Source organism: Pelophylax lessonae (assembly GCF_965119305.1).
Source record: "Pelophylax lessonae genome assembly, chromosome: 2".
Lineage (NCBI taxonomy): Eukaryota > Metazoa > Chordata > Amphibia > Anura > Ranidae > Pelophylax > Pelophylax lessonae.
The window spans coordinates 93,846,621-93,871,568 of record NC_138769.1 but is presented as its reverse complement, the minus strand read 5'-3'; the positions used below and the strand labels follow the sequence as shown (position 1 = coordinate 93,871,568).

Below are 24,948 nucleotides of genomic sequence, written 5' to 3'. Positions count from 1 at the left end.
AACTCAATATTGAACCCTACGGACTAAGATTGGGATGCCATTAAAGTCTATGTGCACGTAAAGGCCGGCGTCCCAATAATGTTAACAATATAGTGTATATATACAGTGTGTGAGTGTATATATGTGTATGTATATATATCTATCTATATATATATAGATAGATAGATATATCTCAAAGTAGGCAGAAGGCTCTGTTCAGCTGTTTGTGTGCTCCAGTAAAGTGATGGATAGTATGCTGTGCTTTAAATATCTCTTCTTGTCTATGTGTCCCTAGGCACGCTGGGATGGTTTGACAGGTCGGATCACCTTCAATAGAACGGACGGCTTGAGAAGAGATTTTGATTTGGATATTATTAGCCTGAAGGAGGATGGCATGGAAAAGGTACCAAGTGCTTTTTTTTTTTTTTATCTCAATGCTTCTTTCACAGGCGAGGCCGCACATTGGGAGGATTTCACTTAGGAAATAAGAGTTTTTAAAGCCTCAGGATTTATATAAATATTCGGGCTGCCTTCAACTAGGCAGCAATGTCAGGGTGTCCTATTGTCTGTGTTAAGTATAATAATCAAAGGCTTAAAATTGAATGTGTTTGCTGAAAATATCATTATATTGCAGACATGGATAAGTGTTAGCTGTGCTGTTGGTCTCATTTGTCTGTATATGTGCATATAAAGGCTTGTGAATCTAAAGGAAATTTCAGGAGAAATCTTGTTTTTCATATATTGTACAAGTGCTAAAATACAGATCTTAAAAGCACAACTCCAGGCTGGGCACCTTCTTGTTCATTTGCCCCCTTTTCTCCCACTTGGAGCACCCAAAGACCATTTTGATTTAAAAAAAATAAAAACTGTATAGTTATCCTTCCTCCATGTATCTTACGTGATGTCACAGGTCATCTTCATCTTCTTATTTCTCTGCTTGTGAATGCTTCATGCTCTCTGCAGCTGTGTTCTGTCCAGGGAAGAGGGCGATCTCCTAATTCCTTGGGCTCACAGGAAGTAGGTTGAAAGACTCTGGGTATCATTAAACCTGAAAGAGGAGAGGCGCTGTATTAATAAATTGGGAGCCTGCAGGGGGCAGTGCCAGAAATCAGGTGAGTATAAGAGCCAGGGAGGCTTTTTTTTTTATAATATGTTAGGGGTTGACTTTATTTATTTATTTTTGTCCCACAGCTACACTTGGAGTTTAGGGAACATTTGCTATAGGAGAAACATGGAGCTTAACACTGCTGACCATTTCCTCTGGCTGTCATGCTGGTTCAGTGTCTTCAATAATCTGATCTGGAACTAGAATGCATGCCAAAGCCTCTGGCTGGGTTGGGGACAACTAAGCAGATAGCATTATGAGGTCTATGGCAATGGCAGTAAACACATTTCTCTGCATTGAAGTTTCCTTTATAGCCACACTGAACTTTAAATTTAAATGAGGCTAAATACAGGTATATCAATACAAAAGGTGTGCAGGACAAAAGAAAAAAAGCAAGTGCATGCTGTAGAGAAGGAACCTTGCCTTCTGAATTAAAGCACTGGTCTTTCTGCAGAAGTCCAGCACACCCCCTTGCTGAGCTAGAGACAGAGCTTTCCTATCAACCGGGAGCATTAACGTTTCTGACTAAAAAAATATTGCTCTAACTCATTGCACTCTGCTTCAACATAGAAAGAGTAAGATTCCTTCATGCTGGCAGGGGACTGGATTTTCTACTCAGGATGTGGCTGCTTTTTATTTTGTCCTTAAAGTGGATGTAAACTCCATTTATGAAATCTGACTAATGCACATTTATCTGTAGTGTTTACCTATCTCTCTCCAAAGCCCTAAGTGCTGTGTCTTTCTGCTGCTCCATTCCTCTGTTATCAGCATGATAACTTCTGACAAGCTCTCCGACATACAAGATAAAAGCAGCTGAAAATTTGTGTTGGGGAGGGAACTTAGAGAAAGATAGGCAGAGAGCTTGTCCATTAACAGCAGCACAGCTCTGCAAGTTTCTTCATTCCTCTGCTGTTTGTGGGGGGGAAGGGGGTGTGCCTTTCCACCAATAAGCTCACACACAGTGTATGCCTAGACTCTTCTCCCACTGCTGAAACATTTGCAACATGATGTGCACTTTCTAAAGAATATAGAAAGCTTAACCACTTAAGCCCCGGAGGATTTGGCTGCTTAAAGACCAGGGGGTTTTTTGCGATTTTTTACTGCGTGACTTTAACGGACAATTGCGCGGTCGTGCGATGCTGTACCTAAACAAATTTGACGTCCTTTTTTTCCCACAAACAGAGCTTTCTTTTGGTGGTATGTGATCACCTGTGCGATTTTTACTTTTTGCGCTATAAACAAAAAAAGAGCGTAAATTTTGCAAAAATAACAATATTTTTCACATTTTTTTATATGAAATTCCCCCCAAAAAAATGTAAAAATCTAAATTTTTTAACATTTTTGGCCAATTTGTTTTCTGCTTCCTATGTTTGGTAAAAAAAAATCGCAAAAAAAGCGTATTTTGATTGGTTTGCGCAAAAGTTATTGCGTTTACTAACAAAGGGAAAGATTTTTGTCATTTTTGGTGTTTTTTTTTTAATGCGTAATGGCGGCGATCTGCGATTTTTTTTGCGGTACTGCGACATTGCGGCGGACAGATCGGACCCTTGACTGACATTTTTGACACTTTTGGGGTTACCAGTGACATTACTGCAGTAATCAGTGCTATACATATGCACTGTTACTGCAAAATGACACTGGCAGGGAAGGGGTTAACTTTATTGGGGAGGGAGGGGTTAAGTGTGTCCCTAGGGGCGTGCTTTCTACTGTGATTGGCTGTGGCTACTAGTGTAGGAACAGTGATCAACGGTCCTACATAGTAGAACCGTCTGAACACTGTTTCTACACAGGAGAGAATGACAGGCGGCTTGTTTACATCAGCCGCCCGACTTTCTCCCTCTGTACCGACGATCGGCGAGTGACCTGCGGACATCGGGTCCGCCGGTCACACGCACTAACTTCCCTGTGAACGAGCCGCGGCGGGCGCGCGCCCGCCCGCTATTGGCTCACAAGGAAGTGACAGGCAAGTGACGTACCGATACGTCACTCTGCCTGGCCGGGGCTGACCGCCGCAGTATATAGTCGTGTGGCGGTCGGCAACCGGTTAAGATAGCAGATATACATGTAAAACGTATGTAGGGAGATTTTTCTCATCTCAATGTGAGGCTGTTTACTTTACTGAGTATATACTAGGGTTTACATCCACTTTAAAGAATAAACTTCAAACTGAGCCAATTGTATCAACACCCTTGAATTCTGTATATTTGCTTATTCAGTTATAAAGTGTACGATACAGGAGTTTTTGTTCTGGGATCATAGTGGATTAATAATTGAAAGATCCATAAATTGAATTTAGTCTGGTTACTACAGTAGCTTGACTGAAATATTACCTCTGCCTGAAGAAACACCTGGTTGGGCGCTGGAACCTTCCCCATTCAACTCTACCTAAAAACAAGGAACCAGTTTGGATGGGGATGCTCTTAAAAAAAAGATCTTCACTGCATCACAAACCAAAAAAACACAAATTAATTCATTTTTATTTTTAAGGCAAACTCCCCCATCCATTCATGCGTCTATGCTTTATTTTGTTAAAGCGGAGTTCCGGGCACAAAATCAACCTAAGCGATTTTGTGCCCATCCGCTGGATCTTCTTCACCTGAAAAGGAATTGTATAGTTAGGTATATTTTTTTTTTTTTTTTACTCACCTTGTAATTCTAGATAGAAAATACTCACCTATTCTGCACTTCCTCCCTCTGTGCCGCGGCTCCGCCGTCACTTCCTGTCTTGCGATGATTCCTGGGCGCTGAATGTCATCGCTCCCAGGAATCAATGCAACGGCACTGGCCCCGCTCGTCACTTCCGGGGCGACGCCGCATTCCCTGCTAAACAACTTCTGGGCATGCCCAGAAGCTGTGTAGGAATGCGGCGCCGCACCGGAAGTGACAAGAAGGGCCGGTGCAGGCGCATTCTGGGAGAAGAAGACACGGAAGAGGACGCAAAAGAGGATCGCGCCGGCTTCAGCTGCCCACAATAGAGATGGCAACGCTGGAGAAGAAATTTTATAAGTGAGTATTTCTTCTTGCAGGTAAGTGCGAACCGGGACAGATCAGAGGCTAGCCATTGTGGAATGTACTAGCCCTGACTGTCCCGGGGGTATTTTTAGTGAAAAAACGTTTTCGTGCCCGGAACTCTGCTTTAAGAAATGACTTTGAAAAACAACAGCCTAGTATTTATGGCCATGGCCATCTTGAGTAAGGGCAGAGGATTCATGTAGCATTCATCTGCCCTTAGCTCAAGCATGCATGCTGGGGTTTGCTTAGCAGAGAAAACCCTTCCTCCTCTTCTCCTCGCCTCCTGAAGACTCCTGGGATGAATGACATAATTTGACTAGGCAAGAAACCAGGAAGTCACTAAAGAAATGTAAAAAAAAAAAAAGGTTAAAACAAGTAAAAATGACACACTTTCTTATCTATGTACTAATGCTAGCAGCATGAGGATTACCAATAATCAATGTTGATTTGGAGTGAAGTTGCAATTCAAAGAAAGTGTCTATTAATTATATTTTACAGAAGGTAGAGGCTGGTTTTACATCAACTTTGTGCCTCCTTGGGGAGGGGGTTGGGGTTGAGATACATATCTATTTTCATAGTTTATTTATGAACTTTGAAACATTTGTATTATGTAGACAAGGCGGACATGAGAATAATCTGATATCTCTGTGGGTTAACTGAGAAGAAAACATCAGATTTAAATAATTGATTATCTGACAGACAACGTGTGTACGTTTAGGATCACTAGACAATTCAAGAGAAACTGATTTTGGTCAATTGAAGTTTCTCTATTTTTTAAAGGGTAACTCCACTTTTGTGGGGGGGGGGGGGACATAGCAAATAAAGAAAAAACAATATAGTGTATACAATTGTGACACAAATCATATTGTAATTGAATGTTATTAAAAATGACCTTTCCTTTTCAATCTGCAGCTGTTGTAATTTTCTGAAAATGCAATACAATATGGCTACCTGGAGCTGTTCTGTACACAGAATGTATACTGACCACACCCCAGAAACATCATTTCCTGCTTGTGTGATTGGCTGACCAATTTTCCCAGAATTCTGCCTAAAATACAAGTCAGATTTCTGGCATCCCCTGCAATAAAAATGTCATTTTTGGTGAGATACTCAAATAGGAACACTTCTAAAGGAATGCAGGCCCAGCAGCTTTCCTCATTGGAGCTCTGCAGCTGCCACAGCTGATTGATAATTATGTAACCACTCCCATTAGACCCACTCAGCACAGAGGCACAGAGGGACAAACAATGATTTCTTCAGAATAACAAAAAATAGAAATCTGCAACACAGTTTGTTATAATCCTTGTAATGTACAGAGATCAACCAGAGGGGAATATTTTTTTCTTAACAAAAGTGGAGTTATGCTTTAAGGTTTTTTTTTTTTTTTCATGTTTTCTCTTTATTACAGAGTGCATACATTAAAATGAAAGCCTGTTGTTGCCTTTTTATATTTTAGCAAATGTGCTAATCCACCATTGGTGCAAGGCACTAGTGATAAGCTTTGGTTGAGGCTTGGATTCAAGCAAAGCCCAGAACTTAGCTGTCATTGCTGGGCCAATGAGCTGTTGGCAGGAGGTGCCTTACAGGTAATATACAGAAAGGGGCAGGCATACTTGTGACATCATTGATCTAATATGAGCAGTTGAGCACATGGCCATATTAGGTTAATGTCATTGAGCCTATATGGCCATGTGGCCATATTAGGTCAATGATGTCACAAGCATAACCACCTGCAGCTTATTGGCCAAGCAATGACAGCTAACTTCTGGATTCAGATTGAACTTGGTTTGAATTGAACCCTCATTCCTACTAAGTACTGTACATAACACCCTATTAAGCCTATCATACGCCTGTTCTGATTATCGCTGTGCATGATGAAATTCTCTGTCAACACCACACAGCTCAACGAATATTGATTTTTCACTTGACCTTTTTCTAAGGAGGTGGGTGAAAATGTATTAGGCAGACAGCAACTGCATCCAATCAGATGCAGTCACTGTTCAAGTATTCTGACAGTCACAGGTACATACTGTCAGAATTCAATAACTGGCAGGAGAGATCCCTCTATCCAAGCTGTTTAGCGTGGATGGAGGAATACATTGGATTTCTCTTGCTAAAATCGTTGTAAACCTTTAAAGGGTAAGTTCACCTTTACAAAAAATCTGTAAGGTAAACTTACATTGCACCCCCTTCCCATCCTCCCAGTCCTGCTGTACCGGAGTCCCGCAATCCCCTGCTGTCAGGCACCAGGATGTCACTTTACCGACCCGAGGATTTGACATTTTCCTGGTTTTCTCTCTTCTCCTCCAGCGCTGACAGGATGGGCTAGGCAGATTCTGATTGGTCAGCGGCGTCCATGTAATGGTGCTGACCAATTAGAATGCCTCCTATATGTACACACTGAGAGATACGGATAGAAGATTAAGCCGTGGTTTTTCAAATCCTCAAACCAGTGAACCGGTGACCCAGTGTCTGACAGCAGGGGATCATGGGACTTTGGTACAGCGGAACCGGGTGGATGGGGAGGGGGTCCGTGTAAGTTCACAGAGTTTCTGTAAATGTGAACTTACACTTTAAACACAGAAAGAAAGAAAAAATGGGTATTCACTGATGACCCACAGGTGTAATAATTTACATATACATATAGAAAAAAGTATATGTATTTGATGTAACATTTATAAAAATGCCATAAGAGAACATGAAATTGTACGAAAAATATGAATAAAACATATATGTAACTTTTATCTTGTGTTGAGTCTACGCATTTCGTAGATGCTCCACATCTTCAGGACTCTACCTCAAAGACAACAGGTATGTTACATATCAATCTTGATCTATAATGCAAAAAGATACAAACAGATGTCGATATACAAATTTCAACAACAAAATCTCTACTCCTAAATTATAGGGAGTATTCAGTTAGACTATTCCTATGTGTGGTTTTCTTCTGTTGGTCCCCATATGAGTTTTGGTTGATTTTTTTAATTAATACTTCTTATGTGAATGTTAATGATGTACTTTTGGGTATATTTAGACCATTATTAGAGGATGCCCACTAGTGATGGGCTTTATGTTCGAGTCGAATGTACGTTTGACTCAAACATCGGGTGTTCGTGTGTCCACTGAACACACAAATCATGGCTCAGGGGCTATGTCCAAGCCCCACACTATACGGCAGCCCTGTGTAGTGTGATAGGAGTGGAGATTAGGCAGGTAGTTAGTGGATTGTGCTTTCAGTCAGTTTAATGCAGCCAGTGCAGTGTAGTGTAGGGCTGATTCTTCTGTAACACAGTGTAGTGCAGTCAGTATAGTGCTGTGCTGATTCTTCTGTAACACAGTGTAGTGGTGCCACTGAAGTGTTGTTGTATACAACACATCACCCCACTGATTCCATTTTTTTTATTGATACATATTTATTTTTTTCTTTTCATTTTTTTTGTTTTTGCAGCATCAGGTTCTGTTGCTGCAATATTAGTACTCCCCCTTCTGTGTCACAGGTGCTATTCCTTCTGTGTCAGCAGTGATTTTTTATTTTGTGGTGCAGCAGCACTAATAATATTTAGAGAATAATTGCTGTCCCCCCTTCTGCGTTGCAGGTGCTATTCCTTCTGCGTCAGCAGGGGTGTTTTTTGTGCTGCAGCAGCACTAATATTATTTAGGGCATAATTGCTGTCCCCCCATCTGCGTCGCAGGTGCTATTCCTTCTGCGTAAGCAGTGTGTGATTTTACAATTTTTTTCATGGCACAGCAGCACTAATAATATTTAGGGCATAACTGCTGTCCCCCCTTCTGCGTCACAAGTGCTATTCCATCTGTATCAGCAGGGGTTTTATTTTTTGGGGTTTTATTACGTTTTTCTTTATTAACCGGTTGCCGACCGCCGCACGACTATATACTGCGGCGGTCAGCCCCGGCCAGGCAGAGTGACGTATCGGTACGTCACTCGCCTGTCACTGACTTGCGAGCCTATAGCGAGCGGGCGCGCGCCCGCCGAGGCGCGCGCCCGCCGCGGCTCGTTCACAGGCAAGTCAGTGCGTGTGACCGGCGGACTCGATGTCCGCCGGCCACACTACGATCGCTCCTGTGAAGGGAGAAAGACAGAGCAGCTTGTGTAAACAAGCTGCCTGTCAGTTCTCCCTGTGTAAAAGTAAAGATCTGACCGTTCTACTATGTAGAACGGTTGATCTTTGCTTTTACACCAATAGCAATGTCCCTACACAGTAGAAAGCACGCCCCTAGGACACACTTAACCCCTCCCTTCCCAATAAAGTTAACCCCTTCCCTGCCAGTGTCATTTTTGCAGTAACAGTGCATATGTATAGCACTGATTACTGCAGTAATGTCACTGGTAACCCCAAAAGTGTCAGTCAAGGGTCCGATCTGTCCGCCGCAATGTCGCAGTACCGAAAAAAAAATCGCAGATCGCCGCCATTACGCGTTAAAAAAAAAAACACCAAAAATGACAAAAATCTTTCTCTTTGTTAGTAAACGCGATAACTTTTGTGCAAACCAATCAAAATACGCTTTTTGCGATTTTTTTTACCAAACATAGGTAGCATAAAACAAATTGGCCGAAAAATGTTAAAAAATTTTGATTTTTACTTTTTTTTTTGGGGAATTTCATATAAAAAAATGTGAAAAATATTGTTATTTTTGCAAAATTTACGCTCTTTTTTTGTTTATAGCGCGTGATCAAAAAATCGCACAGGTGATCAAATACCACCAAAAGAAAGCTCTGTTTGTGGGAAAAAAAGGACGTCAAATTCGTTTAGGTACAGCGTCGCACGACCGCGCAATTGTCCGTTAAAGTCACGCAGTAAAAAATCGCAAAAAAACCCCTGGTCCTTTAGCAGCCAAATCCTCCGGGGCTTAAGTGGTTAAAAGAAAAACTGTAATAAAATGGTTTATAGTGCACCAAACACAAAAGTATTGCACCAAGCACGATATTTCCTTCCCACACTCTATAATAAAAAGTTATAAAAATTCTCTCCAAAAACTAAAAAACAATAATAGAACGGTTTATAGTGCATTAAGCACAAAAGTATTGCACCCAAGCACCATATTTCCATCCCACATTCTATAATAAAAAGTTATAGAACACCCCCAAAAAAATCCCCATTATATTCGAAAAGGCCAACAAGGAAAGGCAGACGCTCACAGGCCACTAAAAGAGGGCAAGCCCCTTCTGTGTCCACAGTGAAAAGTGTCGGTCGTGGACATGGTGCATCCTCTGCAGGTGGGGCATGCTTGTCCTTTTTTCCGGTGCTAGCCGTGTTATTGAGCCACAACATGCAGAAGAGTTGGTGGAGTGGATAACTAAGCCATCCTCATCCTCCTCATCCTCTTCATTCTCTGTCACCCAGGCTCATACTAGTTTGCCTTCCACCATAGCTGCCAAAGCGACCTATTCCACAGGCTCCTTGTCCACAGCTACTCCTTCCTTAACCCCACCATCATGCATGGAGGAGTCACCTAAATTATTCGATCATAGTGTCAATTACATGCTACTGGAGGACGTGCAGCAATTTGAATGCTCCGATGTTGGTTCCCAGCTTGAGGAAGGGAATAACCTGAGCCTAGAGAAAGGGGGTGACAATGACGGACAAGAAACTAGCAGTCATGTATCCCCAGCTGCAGCATACTGCCAAGTTTGCTCCAGTGACGAGGAGGGAGGGGAAGATGGGGTCACTGACTGTATTTGGGTACCTGAGAGAATAGAGGAGGAAAGTGAGGAGGAGGCACAACTCCAACGAGGCAGGATGTCCTCCAGGGTCCGGCTTAAGGGCAGCCACCCTATTGCATCACACCACAAAGCTCCACAGGTGCAGGGCACTGCTAACTCCCTGCTGACTTCCAAAAGTTCATTGGTGTGGGCTTTTTTCAACACATGTGCAGCAGACTGCAGCATTGCTGTTTGCAACCTCTGTCTGAATAGATCAAGCGTAACCAGAATCCCAGCTGCTTGAGCACCACATGCTTGACAAGACAAATGACAACCTGCCATGCAGTCCATTGGCAACAGCACCTGAAAGACCCACATCATAAAAAAAATGCAGACTTCTCCTTGCTCCTCATCTGGGATCTCTACCTCTAATATACCTCAAGTCTTCTCAAAAATCTGCACTGAGAGGGATGATGGTATAGCAATGGGTGCCACAGGTACTTGCACCCAATCTGTTAGCAGTACACCATCTGTTGATTTCACCACCAGGCAAATTTCTCTACCCCAGTTGCTGAACCGTAAAAAAAATATACTGTCCCAGCCATCCACATATCAGCATCTAAATGCTAGCTTGGCCAAATTGCTAGCACTACAACTGTTGCCTTTTCATCTGGTAGACTCTGCCCCCTTTCGTGAGTTTGTGGAATGTGCTGTACCACAGTGGCATTTTCCAAAAATAAATTATTTTCATGAAAGCCCATTCCAGCTCTGTATTATCATGTGGAATGCAATGTTTTGGCCTCGTTGGACAGAGCAGTCAGCAGGAAGATTCACATTACTGCTGACTCATGGTCCAGCAAGCATGGTCAGGGATGTTACATTTCCTTCATGGCACTGGGTAACTCTGCTGGCAACTGGGAAGGATGCAGGACAGGGTTCAGTGCCAGGACTTTTTCTGCCATGATGCCTCCAAAAGCTGGTGGTGATTCTGACACATCTGTCTGCTCCACCCCCTCTTCTTCTTCCTCTATGGCCTCTTCTGCTGAATTGTCCTCTGAACCAGCAGTGCTCTCTAAGCGTTCAAGGGTCTACGCAAGCAGTCAGGCTAAAAGATGCCATGCAGTGCTTCAGCTGGTCTGTCTAGGGGACAGGAGCCACACCAGGGCAGAGATTCTGTCAGCTCTGCAGAGGCAGGCTCAGAGGTGATTGACGCCATGGCAGCTGGAGCCAGGAATGGTAGTATGCGACAATGGCACCAACCTACACTCCGCCCTCTGACAGGAACACTTGACACATGTTCGATGCTTGGCACATGTCCTGAATTTGTTGGTGCAGTGTTTCTTGAACAGGTACCAGGGCTTACAAGATCTTCTGAGGCAGGCCAGAAAAGTCTGTTGCCATTTCTAGCGGTCAAAAAATGCCAGTGCTTGGCTGGCTGACATTCAACGGGAATTCAAACTGCCCACCAACCGCCTCATTTGTGACATGCTCACCAGGTGGAACTCAACATTGGCAATGCTGCAGCAGCTGCACATGCAGCAGAGGGCCATCAATAAGTACCTGTGTGAATATGGCACAAGGACAGGCTCAGGGGAGCTTGGGTTCTTTTTGCCATGCCAGTGGCTGGTGATAAAGGATGCTAGCACTGTCCTGTCACCATTTGAGGAGGTCACAAGGATGGTGAGCCGTGACAATGCATGCATCAGGGTCAATTTCTCTCTACTCTTCCTGCTGGAGCACACGCTTCCTGGAATCATGGACAAGTAACTTGAGGCCTTGCCTCACAGGCCACCTTTATGCAGATACCATTCCCGCAGGGCTGCAAAACACACAGGAGGAGGAGGAGGATTGTGGCAGAATGGATGTAGAGGATAGAATACAGCAGTCTTCAAGGGATGATTTTTATTCCCCAGAAACCCCAGAAGTAGTACGTGGCTGAGGAGAGGTTGTTCCTGACAATGTCATCCTTAGTGACCCAGAGGACTCAGAATCTCATGCCTTCTAAAACTTACGCTGCATGGGCTCCCTGATTCTGCAAAGCCTGCGAAAGGACCCGAGGATTCCTGGTATCAATGAGAGGGATCATTACTGGTTGGCAACCCTTCTTGATCCACGTTACAAGAGTAAAATTGCAGAGCTCACCCTGCCTTCGCAGAGGATGAAACATCTTGAGAATGCCTTGAAGAAAAATTTGTGTAACACCTTTCCAGACACTGGGAGGTCACCATTTCCTGGACAACGTGTTTCTGAGGCTTTGTTCGGTCAAAGGAGGAGCTGTGGAGAAGGCGGCCGGCTGACCGATGCCTTTAAACAATTCTCTAGTCCTCAGCGCCCAGGGCTATTAGGTTTAAGTAACCAGCAAAGTGTGTTTCATATGGTGCAGAATTATCTAGGGGCAAGAGCAGACTTGGAGACCTTTCAAACTGAGCATCCACTGGGTTACTTGGTCTTGAAGATGGACCACTGGCTAGAACTTGCTCAATATGCAATCGGGCTACTGGCCTGTCCTGTTTCCGGCGTGCTTTCCGAATGGACATTCAGGGCTGCTGGAGATTTTGTGACGGATAAAAGAGTGCGTCTGTCCATAGATTTCATTGACCGGCTGACATTTATCAAAATGAATCAGTCCTGGATCAACAGCAGCTATCAAGCCTCTGATGCTGATGTAACTGATTGAGTTTGCTAGGGATCTGGAATCCTTTGAAGACTTCCTATGCTGCCTATCCTATTGCTGAATCTTGATTATGCTAGCTTCCAACAATGTTTTTATTTATTTTTTTTATTTATTTTTATAATAAAAATAAATAATAATAAAATAAATAAAATGTTTTTGGTTTAGGGCACCACCAACACCAAGGGCCCAATTTTTCTGTACCTGTTTGACATGACCTGTTGCATGTCATTTCATTTTTTTTTTTCTAAGTTTATACAGCAGGGCCCGTTCCTGCGCCCAGCAAGAGTAACTGTGAGGGATTACAATGTTCAGGCACCACCAACACCCAAGGCCAAATCTTTCTGCACCTGTTTGACAGGTGCACGTAATTTAAATTTTTTTTCTTTTCTAATTTTTAACAGCAGGGCCCATTCCTGTGCCCATCAAAAGTAACTGTGAAGGGTTACAGTGTTCAGGGACCACTAGGGATGGGTGAACAGTTTTGGCCGAGCATAAGTTTGGCCTAAACATCGCCCATTCAGGTACTCGCCTAACTCCTGAACTTTCTTGGCACTTTGTGGGACGTTCACCCGCCGAGCGCACAGTCAATAGGTTGTTAAGGCTTCCCTGCTAAGAGCTGAATTTAAAAAAGTGATTATAAAAAGAAAATGTAAATTTAAAAAGAATCGGGGTAAAAACAGCTTGGCTTTTTGGGGAACTCCATGATAGTAATAAGAAAAAAAACAGCGTGGGGTTTCCCCCCCCATAATCCGTATCTGGTATGGATTTTTTTTGGGGGGGGGCCCACGCCATTTTTTATTGGTGTGGAGTTCCCCTTAAAATCTATACCAGACCCTAAGGGCCTGGTATAGATTTTAAGGGGAACTCCACGCCAATAAAAAATGGAGTGGGCCCCCCCCAAAAATCCATACCAGACCCTTATCTGAGCAGGCAGCCTAGCAGGCCAGGAAAGGGGGGGACGAGCGAGCAGGGTCAGCGGGCGACGGGCAGCGTGATTGACGATGGATTTACATCAGGGGGCACTCTTTTTTTATTTTTTAATAAAGGACTTGTCAAACACTGATATATGTGTTTATTTTTTTTTTTTTGTACACTTTTTTGGTGAGTTGGGTAGGGGTATACAATGTACCCGATACCCACTCACATAGGAGGGGGAGCCGGGACTAACACAGCCCAGGGTTGTTGGGAAGAGGCCCTTGTCCCCATCAACATGGGGACAGGGTGCTCTGGGGTAGGGGGGGTCAGAGCCCCCCCGCCCCACAGCACCCCCCTCATGTTAAGGGCATGTGGCCTGGTATGATTCAGGGGGGGCACTCACTCGCCCCCCTTTCCTGACCTGCCAGGCTACATGCTCGGATAAGGGTCTGATATGGATTATGAGGGGGACCCTATGCTGTTTTTTAAAAACATTTTGGTATTGGATTTACCTTAAAATCCATACCAGACTGGAAGGGCCTGGTATGGGGTGGGGGGGGGGGGGGGCCTATGTAATTTTTTTTTTTTCATCTGTATTGCCAGGAACCGACAATACATTACAGCCACGAGCAAGTTTAAATGAAATTTTTTTTCTTTAGAAATGTCAGTATTGCTGCAGCAGGCTAAATACATCGTACAGATGCGCCACTTTACAGGCAAATTAAGGGGACCCCCAAGGCACAATATTTAAAGGGATTTTTCATTTTTATTGTTTCACTTTAAGGATCATTAAAATCATTGCTCTCTTAAAAACTATTGTTTTCAAAACATTTTTTGTGCATTGATACATGCCCCCCAGGGCAATACCCTGGTCCCCATACACTTTTTATGGCAATAACTTTCAAATAAGCCTTTAAAATTAGGACTTTTGATTTTTCATGTTAGTGTCCCATAGACTTTAATAAAGTTTGCATGTTCGCTAGAACCTTTTCCCTGTTTGAGATGTTCTGGTGCGAACCGAACTGGGGGTTGTTCGGCCCATCACTAATACCCACCGTTTCACCCACATCAGACTGTTCCTCGCTTCTCCTGTTAATGTTTCTTTGAAAATCTCCCTTTAGCCTGGGTGAATGTTGCCAGTCAACCCCCTTTATGTATGTTTTATGATTATGTATCTGTATATTTATTTAAATGTTTTTTCGGACAGATATTGTTATTGTGCATATATGGTCAACTGTTGATACTCTATTGTACTCAAATGGATGTGTTTTTGATGAATATGTTGTTGAAATTTTTATATCAACATTTGTATATATCTCTTTGATTCATAGATCAAGATTAATTTGTAATGTACCTGTTATCTTTGAAGTAGAGTCCTACCTAGAAGCAGCGTATCTACGAAATGCATAGACTCACCAAAAGATAAAAGTTACATATATAGATTGTTCTCTTATGACATTTTAATGAATATATACTATTATATATACTGTATACACTATATCCATGATTACCTGTTTTTTCGCTTTTCCTGTGTTTATGTAGTTTTGTAGGTTGATCACCATTCAGGTGATTATAGGTTGATGATATATACTGTAAATCCCTCATATTATCATTTATTAGTTATGTAGTTGTAAACACTTACATATAGACAGTGAAGTGACTAGACTGTCTAGTGATACACATATACAAAACAAATCCTCCTACATAAGTTGTACATGTTTATCTGCAGCCTGTATCCTCCATATCAGTTTAATGTCCAGAATTTACACGGTATTTCTGAGCGTCACAAGGCAGGGGCGGGGATCTTATGTCACACACTGCACAGCAGGGAGCTGAGTGTAATCTGAGACTGGAGTGGAGAGAATGGGCACACCTTGTATACTCTCGTAGGTAAACATGCATAGCTGAGGCTGTCAGAAGTAACTCACACAGATAGCAGAGGAATGAAAGAGGAGACAGAAATCACACTAAGTGCTTTAGATAGAGGCAAGTTGACAATATAAAGGGATGTCCTTTGTTCATTTTTCATTTCTGAGGTTTACAGTAACTTTAAGCCTACGAAGTGAACAAGAGAAATCTATATACGTGTATGGCTAGCCTTAGTAAATAGGCATGTAAGATAAAATGGGGCCATATTTGATACTGTTATGCATACTCGGGAGCTGGGGGATTTCAGAATGACATCATAGCAGCACTAGACTTCAAGTGATTTTCAACTCAGTCAGTCTTTGTCAAAGCAATCTAAGCACAGTTTTAATAAATGTTATAGAGAACATGAAGAAATGTTTATTGTGCTTAATCAGTACTCTAAAAGGTTTATCCGTACATTTCCTGGTATGTAAGTGTGCCTAGGTCCCATGCCTACAGCCTCAAAGCTGTTTATCTGCAATGTGTGATCCAAAGCATGGCTGCCTGTATCTGCTAGTCTCAAGGTACACTATATTGTCAAAAGTATTGGGACACCTACCTTTACAAGCACATGATCTTAAATGGCATCCCAGTCTTAGTCTGTAGGGTTCAATATTGAGTTGGCCCACCCTTTGCAGCTAGAACAGCTTCAATTCTTCTGGGAAGGCTGTCCACAGGGTTTAGGAGTATGTCTATGCAAATGTTTAACCATTCTTCCAGAAGCACATTTGTGAGGTCAGGCACTGATGTTGGACAAGAAGGCCTGGCTTGCAATCTCCGCTCTAATTCATCCCAAAGGTGTTCTGCCGGGTTGAGGTCAGGACTCTGTGTAGTCAAGTCCCTCTACCCCAAATTCACTCATCCATGTCATTATGGACCTTGCTTCCCAGAAGAGCTGAAGCTGTTATAGCTGCAAAGGGTGGGCCAACTCAATATTAAACCCTACGAACTAAGACTGGGATGCCATTAAAGTTCATGTGCGTATGAAGGCAGATGTCCCAATACTTTTGACAATGTAGTGTATTTATAATGAGATTTGGTGATGTCACTATTGCATTACCCATGGTTCTCCTTGCTGGAAGCTCTGACATGAGGAAGTAAAGCCCGGCCTCAACAAATGTGGCCTCCTCCACACACAGAACACAACAAGGCATGGTAAGTCAGTAATAAGGGAAGATCAGCTGCAGGTAGACCACAGGCAATCCTGGAGACCAGTCTTTTACCTCTGGTTACCTTTCTCTGGGAACAGCTTCCAGGGTTCAGTTCTCCTTTAACATGGCTCCCAACTGTCCCTGATTTAGAGGGACTGTCCCTGATTTGGAGCAAAGTCCCTCTGTCCCTCTTTCCTCCTCGTTTGTCCCTCATTTTGGTCTGATCTATAAAGCTGTAAATAAAAAGCACTATTTACCGTTCAAAAAGTGTTCCCCAGTGCTAAACCTTTCATTCAGTTTCTAAATTGCTGCATTTGTAAATTTTAAAAACCAATAAAAAGGAATAGTAGTGGTAAAAAAAAGGTTTAACCACTTTAAGACCGGAAGCATTTGCCCCCTTAATGACCAGTCCACTTTTTTCAACTTGGCACTGCATGAATTTAACTGACAATTGCTCGGTCGTGCAGCGCTGTACTTAACCACCGTATATGTACAATGGCCAGGTGGGAGTCTCGTCCTTTTGAATGGACGTTCCGGAACGTCCTTCAGAAGGAGCGAGATCGCGCCGCCGCAGGCACGCGCAGCGGCGCGATCTCGATGTGCCTGTGTCCCTCGGACACAGCGCAACAAGATGCGTCAGGAGGGCCCTGTGATTGGCCCTCCTGATCACATGACGGCTGTGTCCAATCACAGCCGTCATGCAATGTAAATACAGCCGTTGTAACGGCTTCGATCTCTTCTCCTCCTGACAGATCCTGTCAGGGAGGAGAAGAAGAGGATGGATACTGGAGCTGGGGTGATCAGTGAGTATTTCTAAGTACTCACTGATCACAGGGGGGGTCTGTGCTGGTAATCAGAACATTGATTACCAGTGCAGCCCTGGGGGGGGTGGGGTGCCACTAGAGCCACCAGGGATGCCCATCCATGACCACCAGGGATGCCCACCATGGCCACCAGGGATGGCAAACAGCCTGCCACTGGTGCCCTCCTATCAGTGCTGCCCACCAATGCCATATATTAGTGCTGCCCACCAGTGCCCGTTATTGCCATCCACCAGTGCCACCCACCAGTGCCCATTATTGCCCACCAGTGCTGCCTATAAGTGCCCATCAGTGCCAATGCAGTGCCACCCATCAGTGCCGATCAGTGCCACCTATCAGTGCCCATCAGTGCCCATCAGTGTCGCCGATCAGTGCCCATCAGTGCTGCCTATCAGTGCCCATCAGCGCTGCCTATCAGTGCCCACCAATGCTACATATCAGTGCTATCTATCAGTGCCACGTATCAGTGCCCATCAGTGCTGCATATCAGTGCTACCTATCAGTGCCCATCAGTGCTGCATATCAGTGCCACCCCATCAGTGCCACCCAATCAGTGTCTCCTCATCAGTGCCTGTCAGTGCGGCATCATCAGTGCTCATCAGTGCAGGAAAAAACGTATCTATTCACAAAATTTTATAACCTAAACAAAAAAACTTTTTTTTTTTCAAACTTTCCGGTCTTTTTTTATTTGTGCACCAAAAAAGAAAAAACCTGGCAGTGATCAAATACCACCAAAAGAAAGCTCTATTTGTGGCGAAAAAATGACACAAATTTGGTTTAGGTACAGTGTTGCATGACTGCGCAATTGTCATTCAAAATGCAACAGCGCTAAAAGCTGAAAATTGGTCTGGGAAGGAAGGGGGTTTAAGTGCCCAGTATTGAGGTAGTTAAACAAAATTGATGTCCTTTTTTTCCCACAAACAGAGCTTTCTTTTGGTGGCATTTGATCACCTGTGCAATTTTTATTTTTTTGCAGATAGCGACAATTCTGAAAAAAATGTTTTCTGCTACATATTTTTGGTAAAAATAAATCGCAATAAGAGTATTTTGATTGCTTTGTGCAAAAGTTATTGCTTCTACTAACTACGGGAAAGATTTATGTCATTTTTATTGTTTTTTTTTTTGTTTTTTTACAAGTAATGGCGGCGATCTGCGATTTTTTGCGGGACTGTGACATTGCGGCGGACAGATCGGACCCCTGACTGACATTTTTTACCTTTTTGGGGGTACCAGTGACATTACTATAGTAATCAGTGCTAAAAATATGCACTGTTACTGTAATAATAACACTGGCAGGGAAGGGGTTTTCAAGGGGTTAAATGTGAGCCTAGGGGAGTGATTCTAACTGTGGGGGTGGCTTGTGAAATAACCATAGAGACCTGTGTTCCTATATAGAAGGATCACAGGGGCTCTATGATCATTCCAGGGAGAAGAAAGGTCAGCTGTGTTTACAACAGCTGCCCGTCCTTCTCTCTCAGCGGGAAACGATCGTGGGTGTCAGACGGCAATCGGAGCCGCCTGCCCGCTGCATCGACTTCCCCGCTGACAAGCAGTGGCGGGAGCTCGCCACCTAGCCTCCTGCTCGTGACTGACATACAGTGACGGTGGTTCGCGCAGGAGCGGCTGCCTGCCGTAGTACATCTGCGGTGGTCGTAAAGAGGTTAACTAATCTTTTTTTTATATATAATTCTCCTTTAAGGGGGCGTGGCAGGGTGTGTGTCCTATGCCTACATACTTTTACTAAGAGGTGTCCCTCATTCCTATCTTAAAAAGTTGGGAGGTATGCCTTTAGGAATGAATATTCGTAGACAGCCATTGGTCCATTTGTCACTGGCCCAGTTTAACCACTTGCCGACCACCACAAGTACATATACTGCGGCGGTCAGCCCCTCACAGGCAAAGTGACGTATGGGTACGTCACGGACCCCCCTGCACTCGCGATCGTCCGTTAGAGCGGGAGAAAGGCAACAAGCCGCCTGTCATTCTCCCCTGAGTATGAACAGTGATCATACGGTTCTACTATGTAGGACCGTTGATCACTGTTCCTACACCTCAAGCCACAGCCAATCACAGTTAGAATCACGTCCCTAGGGACACACACAACCCCTCCCTCTCAAAAAAAGTTAACCCCTTCACTGCCAGTGTCATTTTACAGTAACAGTGCATATGTATAGCACTGATTACTGTAGAAATGTCACTGGTAACCCCAAAAGTGTCAAAAATGTCAGTCAAGGGTCCGATTTGTCCGCTGCAATGTCACAGTCCCGCAAAAAAAAAACGCAGATTGCCGCCATTACGCGTTAAAAAAAAAAAACAACAAAAATCTTTCCCTTAGTTAGTAAACGCAATAACTTTTGCGCAAACCAATCAAAACACGCTTTTTGCAATTTTTTTTACCAAAAATATGTAGCATAAAAGAAAATTGGCCTAAAATGTTAAAAAATTTAGATTTTTACATTTTTTTTTTGGAATTTCATATAAAAAAATGTGGAAAATATTGTTATTTTTGCAAAATTGACGCTCTTTATTTGTTTATAGCGCATGATCAAAAAATCGCACAGGTGATCAAATACCACCAAAAGAAAGCTCTGTTTGTGGGGAAAAAAGGATGTCAAATTAGTTTAGGTACAGCGTCGCACGACCGCGCAATTGTCCGTTAAAGTCACGCAGTGCCGAATCGCAAAATAGGCCCTGTTCAGGAAGGGGGTAAAATCTTCCGGGGCTTAAGTGGTTAAGCTCATATACGGCTATATATAAAAATCTCATATAAAAATCCTAAAAAATAGGTTGCAAGAAAAGTTATTTAACTGTGACATTTTTCCTTGGGATTTCATAATGTCCTTTGATCCGAGCTGTAAATTCTATTCCGGGTGGTCTGGCGGTCCTTATTTCGGCGCTTAAGAATTGTTTTTATTGAATGTCATAAACAATTGAACCTTTCTAGACCAACACAGACCCCATTAATGCAGCACGCAGTGTTTGCACAGCGAGACGGGAGTGCATTTAAATAAGAAAATCTTTTAGCCGATTCTCGGCCGCCTTAACTTTTCCATTATGAAAATTGCACAGATCCACTTTTATGAATATATATCCCCATGGCTAGGTAAGATGTGAGCAGGCTGTATTATGACATATCTCCAAGGCTGTATTTCTCCCAGCTCTCTCTGTATTTCAAGAATAAACACAGCACTTTAACTGTCATTGTTAAATGCAGCAAAATGCTTTGTCTATAATTTTATTATACATTGGTTCTTAACCAGAAATGTTTAGGCGGTGAATTAACAGGCTAAATGCAAATGTTTACCGGGATAAAACACGGCTTAAAATAAACACATGAATAAATAATATTACAGCAAATTCTGCGTGTGAGTTACGACTTGTAAAGACGACAAGGGATTTATTAAAGAAAAATGGCTTTTCTGAACATAGAGGAAAGGAAATTTAAAGCCGAACTCCTGGCAGATATAAAATAAAAAAAAATTAATGCAACCCTGTATTCATTAATAATCTTCAAAGTGGTATTAAACCCTAAAGCAAACACTTAACCACTTCCATACCGCGCAAATTCTAGCATTCTTCTCCTACATGTAAAAATCATCTTTTTTTTTTTTTGCTAGAAAATTACTCAGAAGCCCAAAATATTATATATATTTTTAGCAGAGACCCTAGGGAATAAGATAGCGGTTATTGCAAATGTCACGCGGTATTTGCACAGCAATTTTTCTCACGCGTGATTGTTTTGGGGCAAAAAACACTTTCATGAATTAAAAAAAAAAACTGTAAAGTTAGCCCAATTTTTTTTCTATGACTTGAAAGATGATGTTACGTCGAGTAAATAGATACCTAACATGTCACGCTTTAAAATTGCGCACACTCGCGGAATGGAGCCAAACTTTAGTACTTAAAAATCTCCATAGCCTACACTTTAAAATATTTTACAGCCTACCAATTTAGAGTTACAGACAGGGTCCCACCATCCCTGCTCTACTGAAAATTTATCTTTTTTTATGGTTCTGGACATGCTACAGAGCTGAAACTTCACAGGTACACTTTTTAGACCCCCCCCCCAGACACTAATCCAAAAAAAGTCATGCCTGCCTCCAAAAATGCCCGATAAATGCCCGCAAGAAAAAACGCCGTAGAGAAGCTGTATTCCTGTTCTAATAAAAATTATAAGAAAGATGCTAATTTTTGGGGGGTTCTGGACATGCTACAGAGCTGAAACTTCACAGGTACACTTTTTAGACCCCCCAGACACTAAATCCAAAGAAATTTTTTTTTTTTAATTTTTATTTTAATTTTTCCAATAATTGGCTTTCTATTAAAAATGACAATTTTTAAGAACTTTTTTTTGTGTGATTGATAGTCCCTGGGGCATGACCCAGAACCCTAGGCACTTTTTAGGGGCATTTATTGGGTTTTAGGGCTTCAAAATGGTGTTTTTTGATTACCGAAGTTCGGGTCCCATTGATTTCAATTGGGTTCTGACATTCGGGCCGAACTTTTGGGAGGTTCGGGTGTTCTGGTCGAACCGAACTTTTCAAAAGTTCGATCATCCCTAACTGTAACCCTAATACTATGTATCAAATCCGAACCCTAACCCTATGTATATAACCCTAACCCTCTATATCTAACCCTAGCCCTAACCTAACCCTAACCCTCTAACCCTAACCCCCTAATGCTAACCCTAGGTATCTAACCCTATGTATCTAGCCCTAACCCTAAGTATCTAACCCTAACCCCCAATCCTTGCCCTAGACAAGCCCTAACCCTAACCCAACCCTAACCACTAACCTTAACCCCTAATCCTAACCACTAACCCTAACCCTCTAACTAACCCTAAGCCCTAACCCTCTAACCATAACCCTCGAACCATAACCCTTACCCTAAACCTAACTCTAATCCTAACGCTCTAACCCTAAGTATCTAACCTTAAATCTAACCCTCTAACCCTAACCCCCTAACCCTAACCCTCTAACCCTAACCCTCTAACCCTAGCCCTAAAAATAACCCTAGCCCTAATTCTAACTCTAACCCCCTAACCCGCACTTATGGAGATGTCATTCCCAATAAATAACGATAATAATCGCCATGGTGTAAAACCTTTTAGATGTTCTGCAATTTAAATGAGGTGCAATGGCTGACTGCAAGGTTTTTAGAAGAATGTAAGAGTGAGCCTGTCCCACTCTGTCCTCATTAACATACAATGCAAGAAGCCCAAACCTCTACACCTTTTACCCTTTTTTAGGGCAGATGGGTTGATTTACTAAAACTAAAACCCTAAAAAAGTTTTAAAGGTGTAGAGGTTTGGGCTTCCCACATTGTATGCTAATGAGGACAGAGTGGGACAGGCTCACTCTTACATTGTTCTAAAAACCTTGCAGTCAGCCATTGCACCTCATTTAAATTGCGGAACATCTAAAAGGTTTTACACTATGGCGATTATTATCGTTATTTATTGGGAATGACATCTCTATAAGTGCGGAGGTGGACACGTGGACATCAACTTCAGGATTACTATCTGTGTTTCCTCTACATAATAGAGGCCCTGGTGGGGTAATGCCACAGGTGTTGGTGACCTTTCCAGGTCTCCTTGTTATGGTAAGAGACCATCCTATATATGTACTGTACATATACAGTATATATATATATGTGTATATGTATATATATATATATATATATATATACACACACACACATATATATATATATACCCCTATACAGAAGTTCAGATGTCATGCCTGCTTCCAAATGCCTTCAAAAAACGCTTGAAAAACGCCTGAAAAAAAAACGCCCAGGTGTGAAAGGAGGGTAACACCATCCCTGCGCTTCTGAAATTCTAAGAAATATAATCTGTTTTTTTTTCTGGTTCTGGACATGCTACAGAGCTGAAACTTCACAGGTACACTTTTTAGACCCACCAGACACTAAATCCAAAGAAATCTCTTTTTTTTTTTTTTTCAATAATTTTTCAATAATTGGCTCTCTATCAAAAACGACAATTTTTAAGAACTTTTTTTTGCCTGATTCATAGTCTCTGGGGCATGACCCAGAACCCTAGGCACTTTTTAGGGGCATTTATTGGGTTTTAGGGCTTCAAAATGGTGTTTTTTTGATTCCCGAAGTTCGGGTCCCATTGATTTCAATGGGGTTCTGGAATCCGAACCAAACTTTCGGGAAATTCGGGTGTTCTGGTCGAACCAAACTTTTCAAAAGTTCAATCATCCCTAATGATAATCACACATTTATGAGAGAAATACATTTGAAGATACTCTTCACTTCACTGGTGTCTCACATTGATGAGCTATGGACATTTTTTCACTATACCATCTATTGAATTTCACATTTTTTATGATTTATATTTATTGATTTAGCACAACTTTTCTTTTATTCTTATTGTTTATTTATGTTGTCACACATACTGTTGCTGCTTGTTACTGTAAGCGCAGTTATTTTTTTCCATTCAAACAACCATTGTACTAGATGAGAAGTGCTTGGAAGGAGAGGAATTCTATAAGAGAGCTACTCCAAGGAAATATAAAACTAATATTCAATTAATCTAAGAGCGACCTCACCTGTATAAATTAGTGTCAGTAGCAAAATGCCAAGTGACAGAAGTTCCAGGGCTGAGCCTCGCCAGCCGCTCCCTTTGAACATGATTAATGACCAAAGCCGGGAAAATGACACGGCCGCACAGTCAGAATTTTTCTTTAAATGTGGCCTAAAATCTCTTTATAATTATTCCCGTGAATTCTAAACTGGAGGCGAGTAAAATCTGGAGACCTTGGTTCTCCGGGGATGGTGGAAGCAAATGAATTTATTAACGTTCAGTTTTCTGAAACCTACTGAGCCATTTAGCATGTGTGTTGGTATAACTGGGACTAATATTGTAGTGGACATATCAGAAGATCAATCACCAACACTGCAGATATAAAAAGTAATTACATTAATGGCTGATAGGGCTTATAATTAAAGTGTAGATTCATACCTGTCGGGTCGGGTCGGGTCGTGGGGGGGGGGGTCAGCTTCCAGTGTAAAATATACTTATATAAAGGGATTGTCCTTGCCACATCTATGGTAATGCAGACCATGAAGAATTCATGATTAACCACTTCCGTCCTGGAAGTTATACCCCCCTTCATGACCAGGCCATTTTTTGGTAAACGGCACTGCGTTACTGTAACTGACAATTGCGCTGTCGTGCGATGCTGTACCCAAAAAAAAAAAAAAAATGGATGTCCTTTTTTTCTCACACATAGAGCTTTTTTTGGTGGTATTTGATCACCTCTGCAAAAAAGACCAACAATTTTGAAAAAAAAAAAAAAACAATATTTTTTACTTGCTATGCCATAAAAAATAAAAAAAATCGAATTTCTTTATCAATATATTCTGCTTCATATTTTTAGTAAAAAAATAAAAAAAATTGCAATAAGCCTATATTGATTGGTTTGCGCAAACGTTATTGCGTCTACAAACTTAAGAATATATTTATTGAATTTTTACTTATTTTTTTTTACTAGTAATGGCGGCGATCAGTGATTTTTAGCGGGACTGCGGTATTGTGGCAGACAAATCTGACATTAAGTGACATTTGTTGGGGACCAGTGACACTAATACACTAATTAAGTAATACAGTAATCAGTGCTAAATTAGCACTGTCACTGTAATAGTGACACTGGCCGGTAAGGGGTTATTATCAGGGGCAAGCAAAGGGTTTCTAA

The 24,948-nt window shown here is 42.2% G+C and overlaps 1 protein-coding gene across 4 annotated transcripts in view; it reads left to right on the top strand.

Moving 5' to 3' along the window:
- GRIK1 (glutamate ionotropic receptor kainate type subunit 1) overlaps nt 1-24,948 on the top strand; it is a 691,364-nt gene that overhangs the window by 488,887 nt on the left and 177,529 nt on the right. For all 4 annotated transcript variants that reach the window (XM_082246622.1, XM_082246620.1, XM_082246623.1 and 1 more), the window contains exon 8: nt 275-382. In XM_082246622.1, the coding sequence (XP_082102748.1) occupies nt 275-382 (108 nt within the window). The remainder of the gene's footprint in view (nt 1-274; nt 383-24,948) is intronic.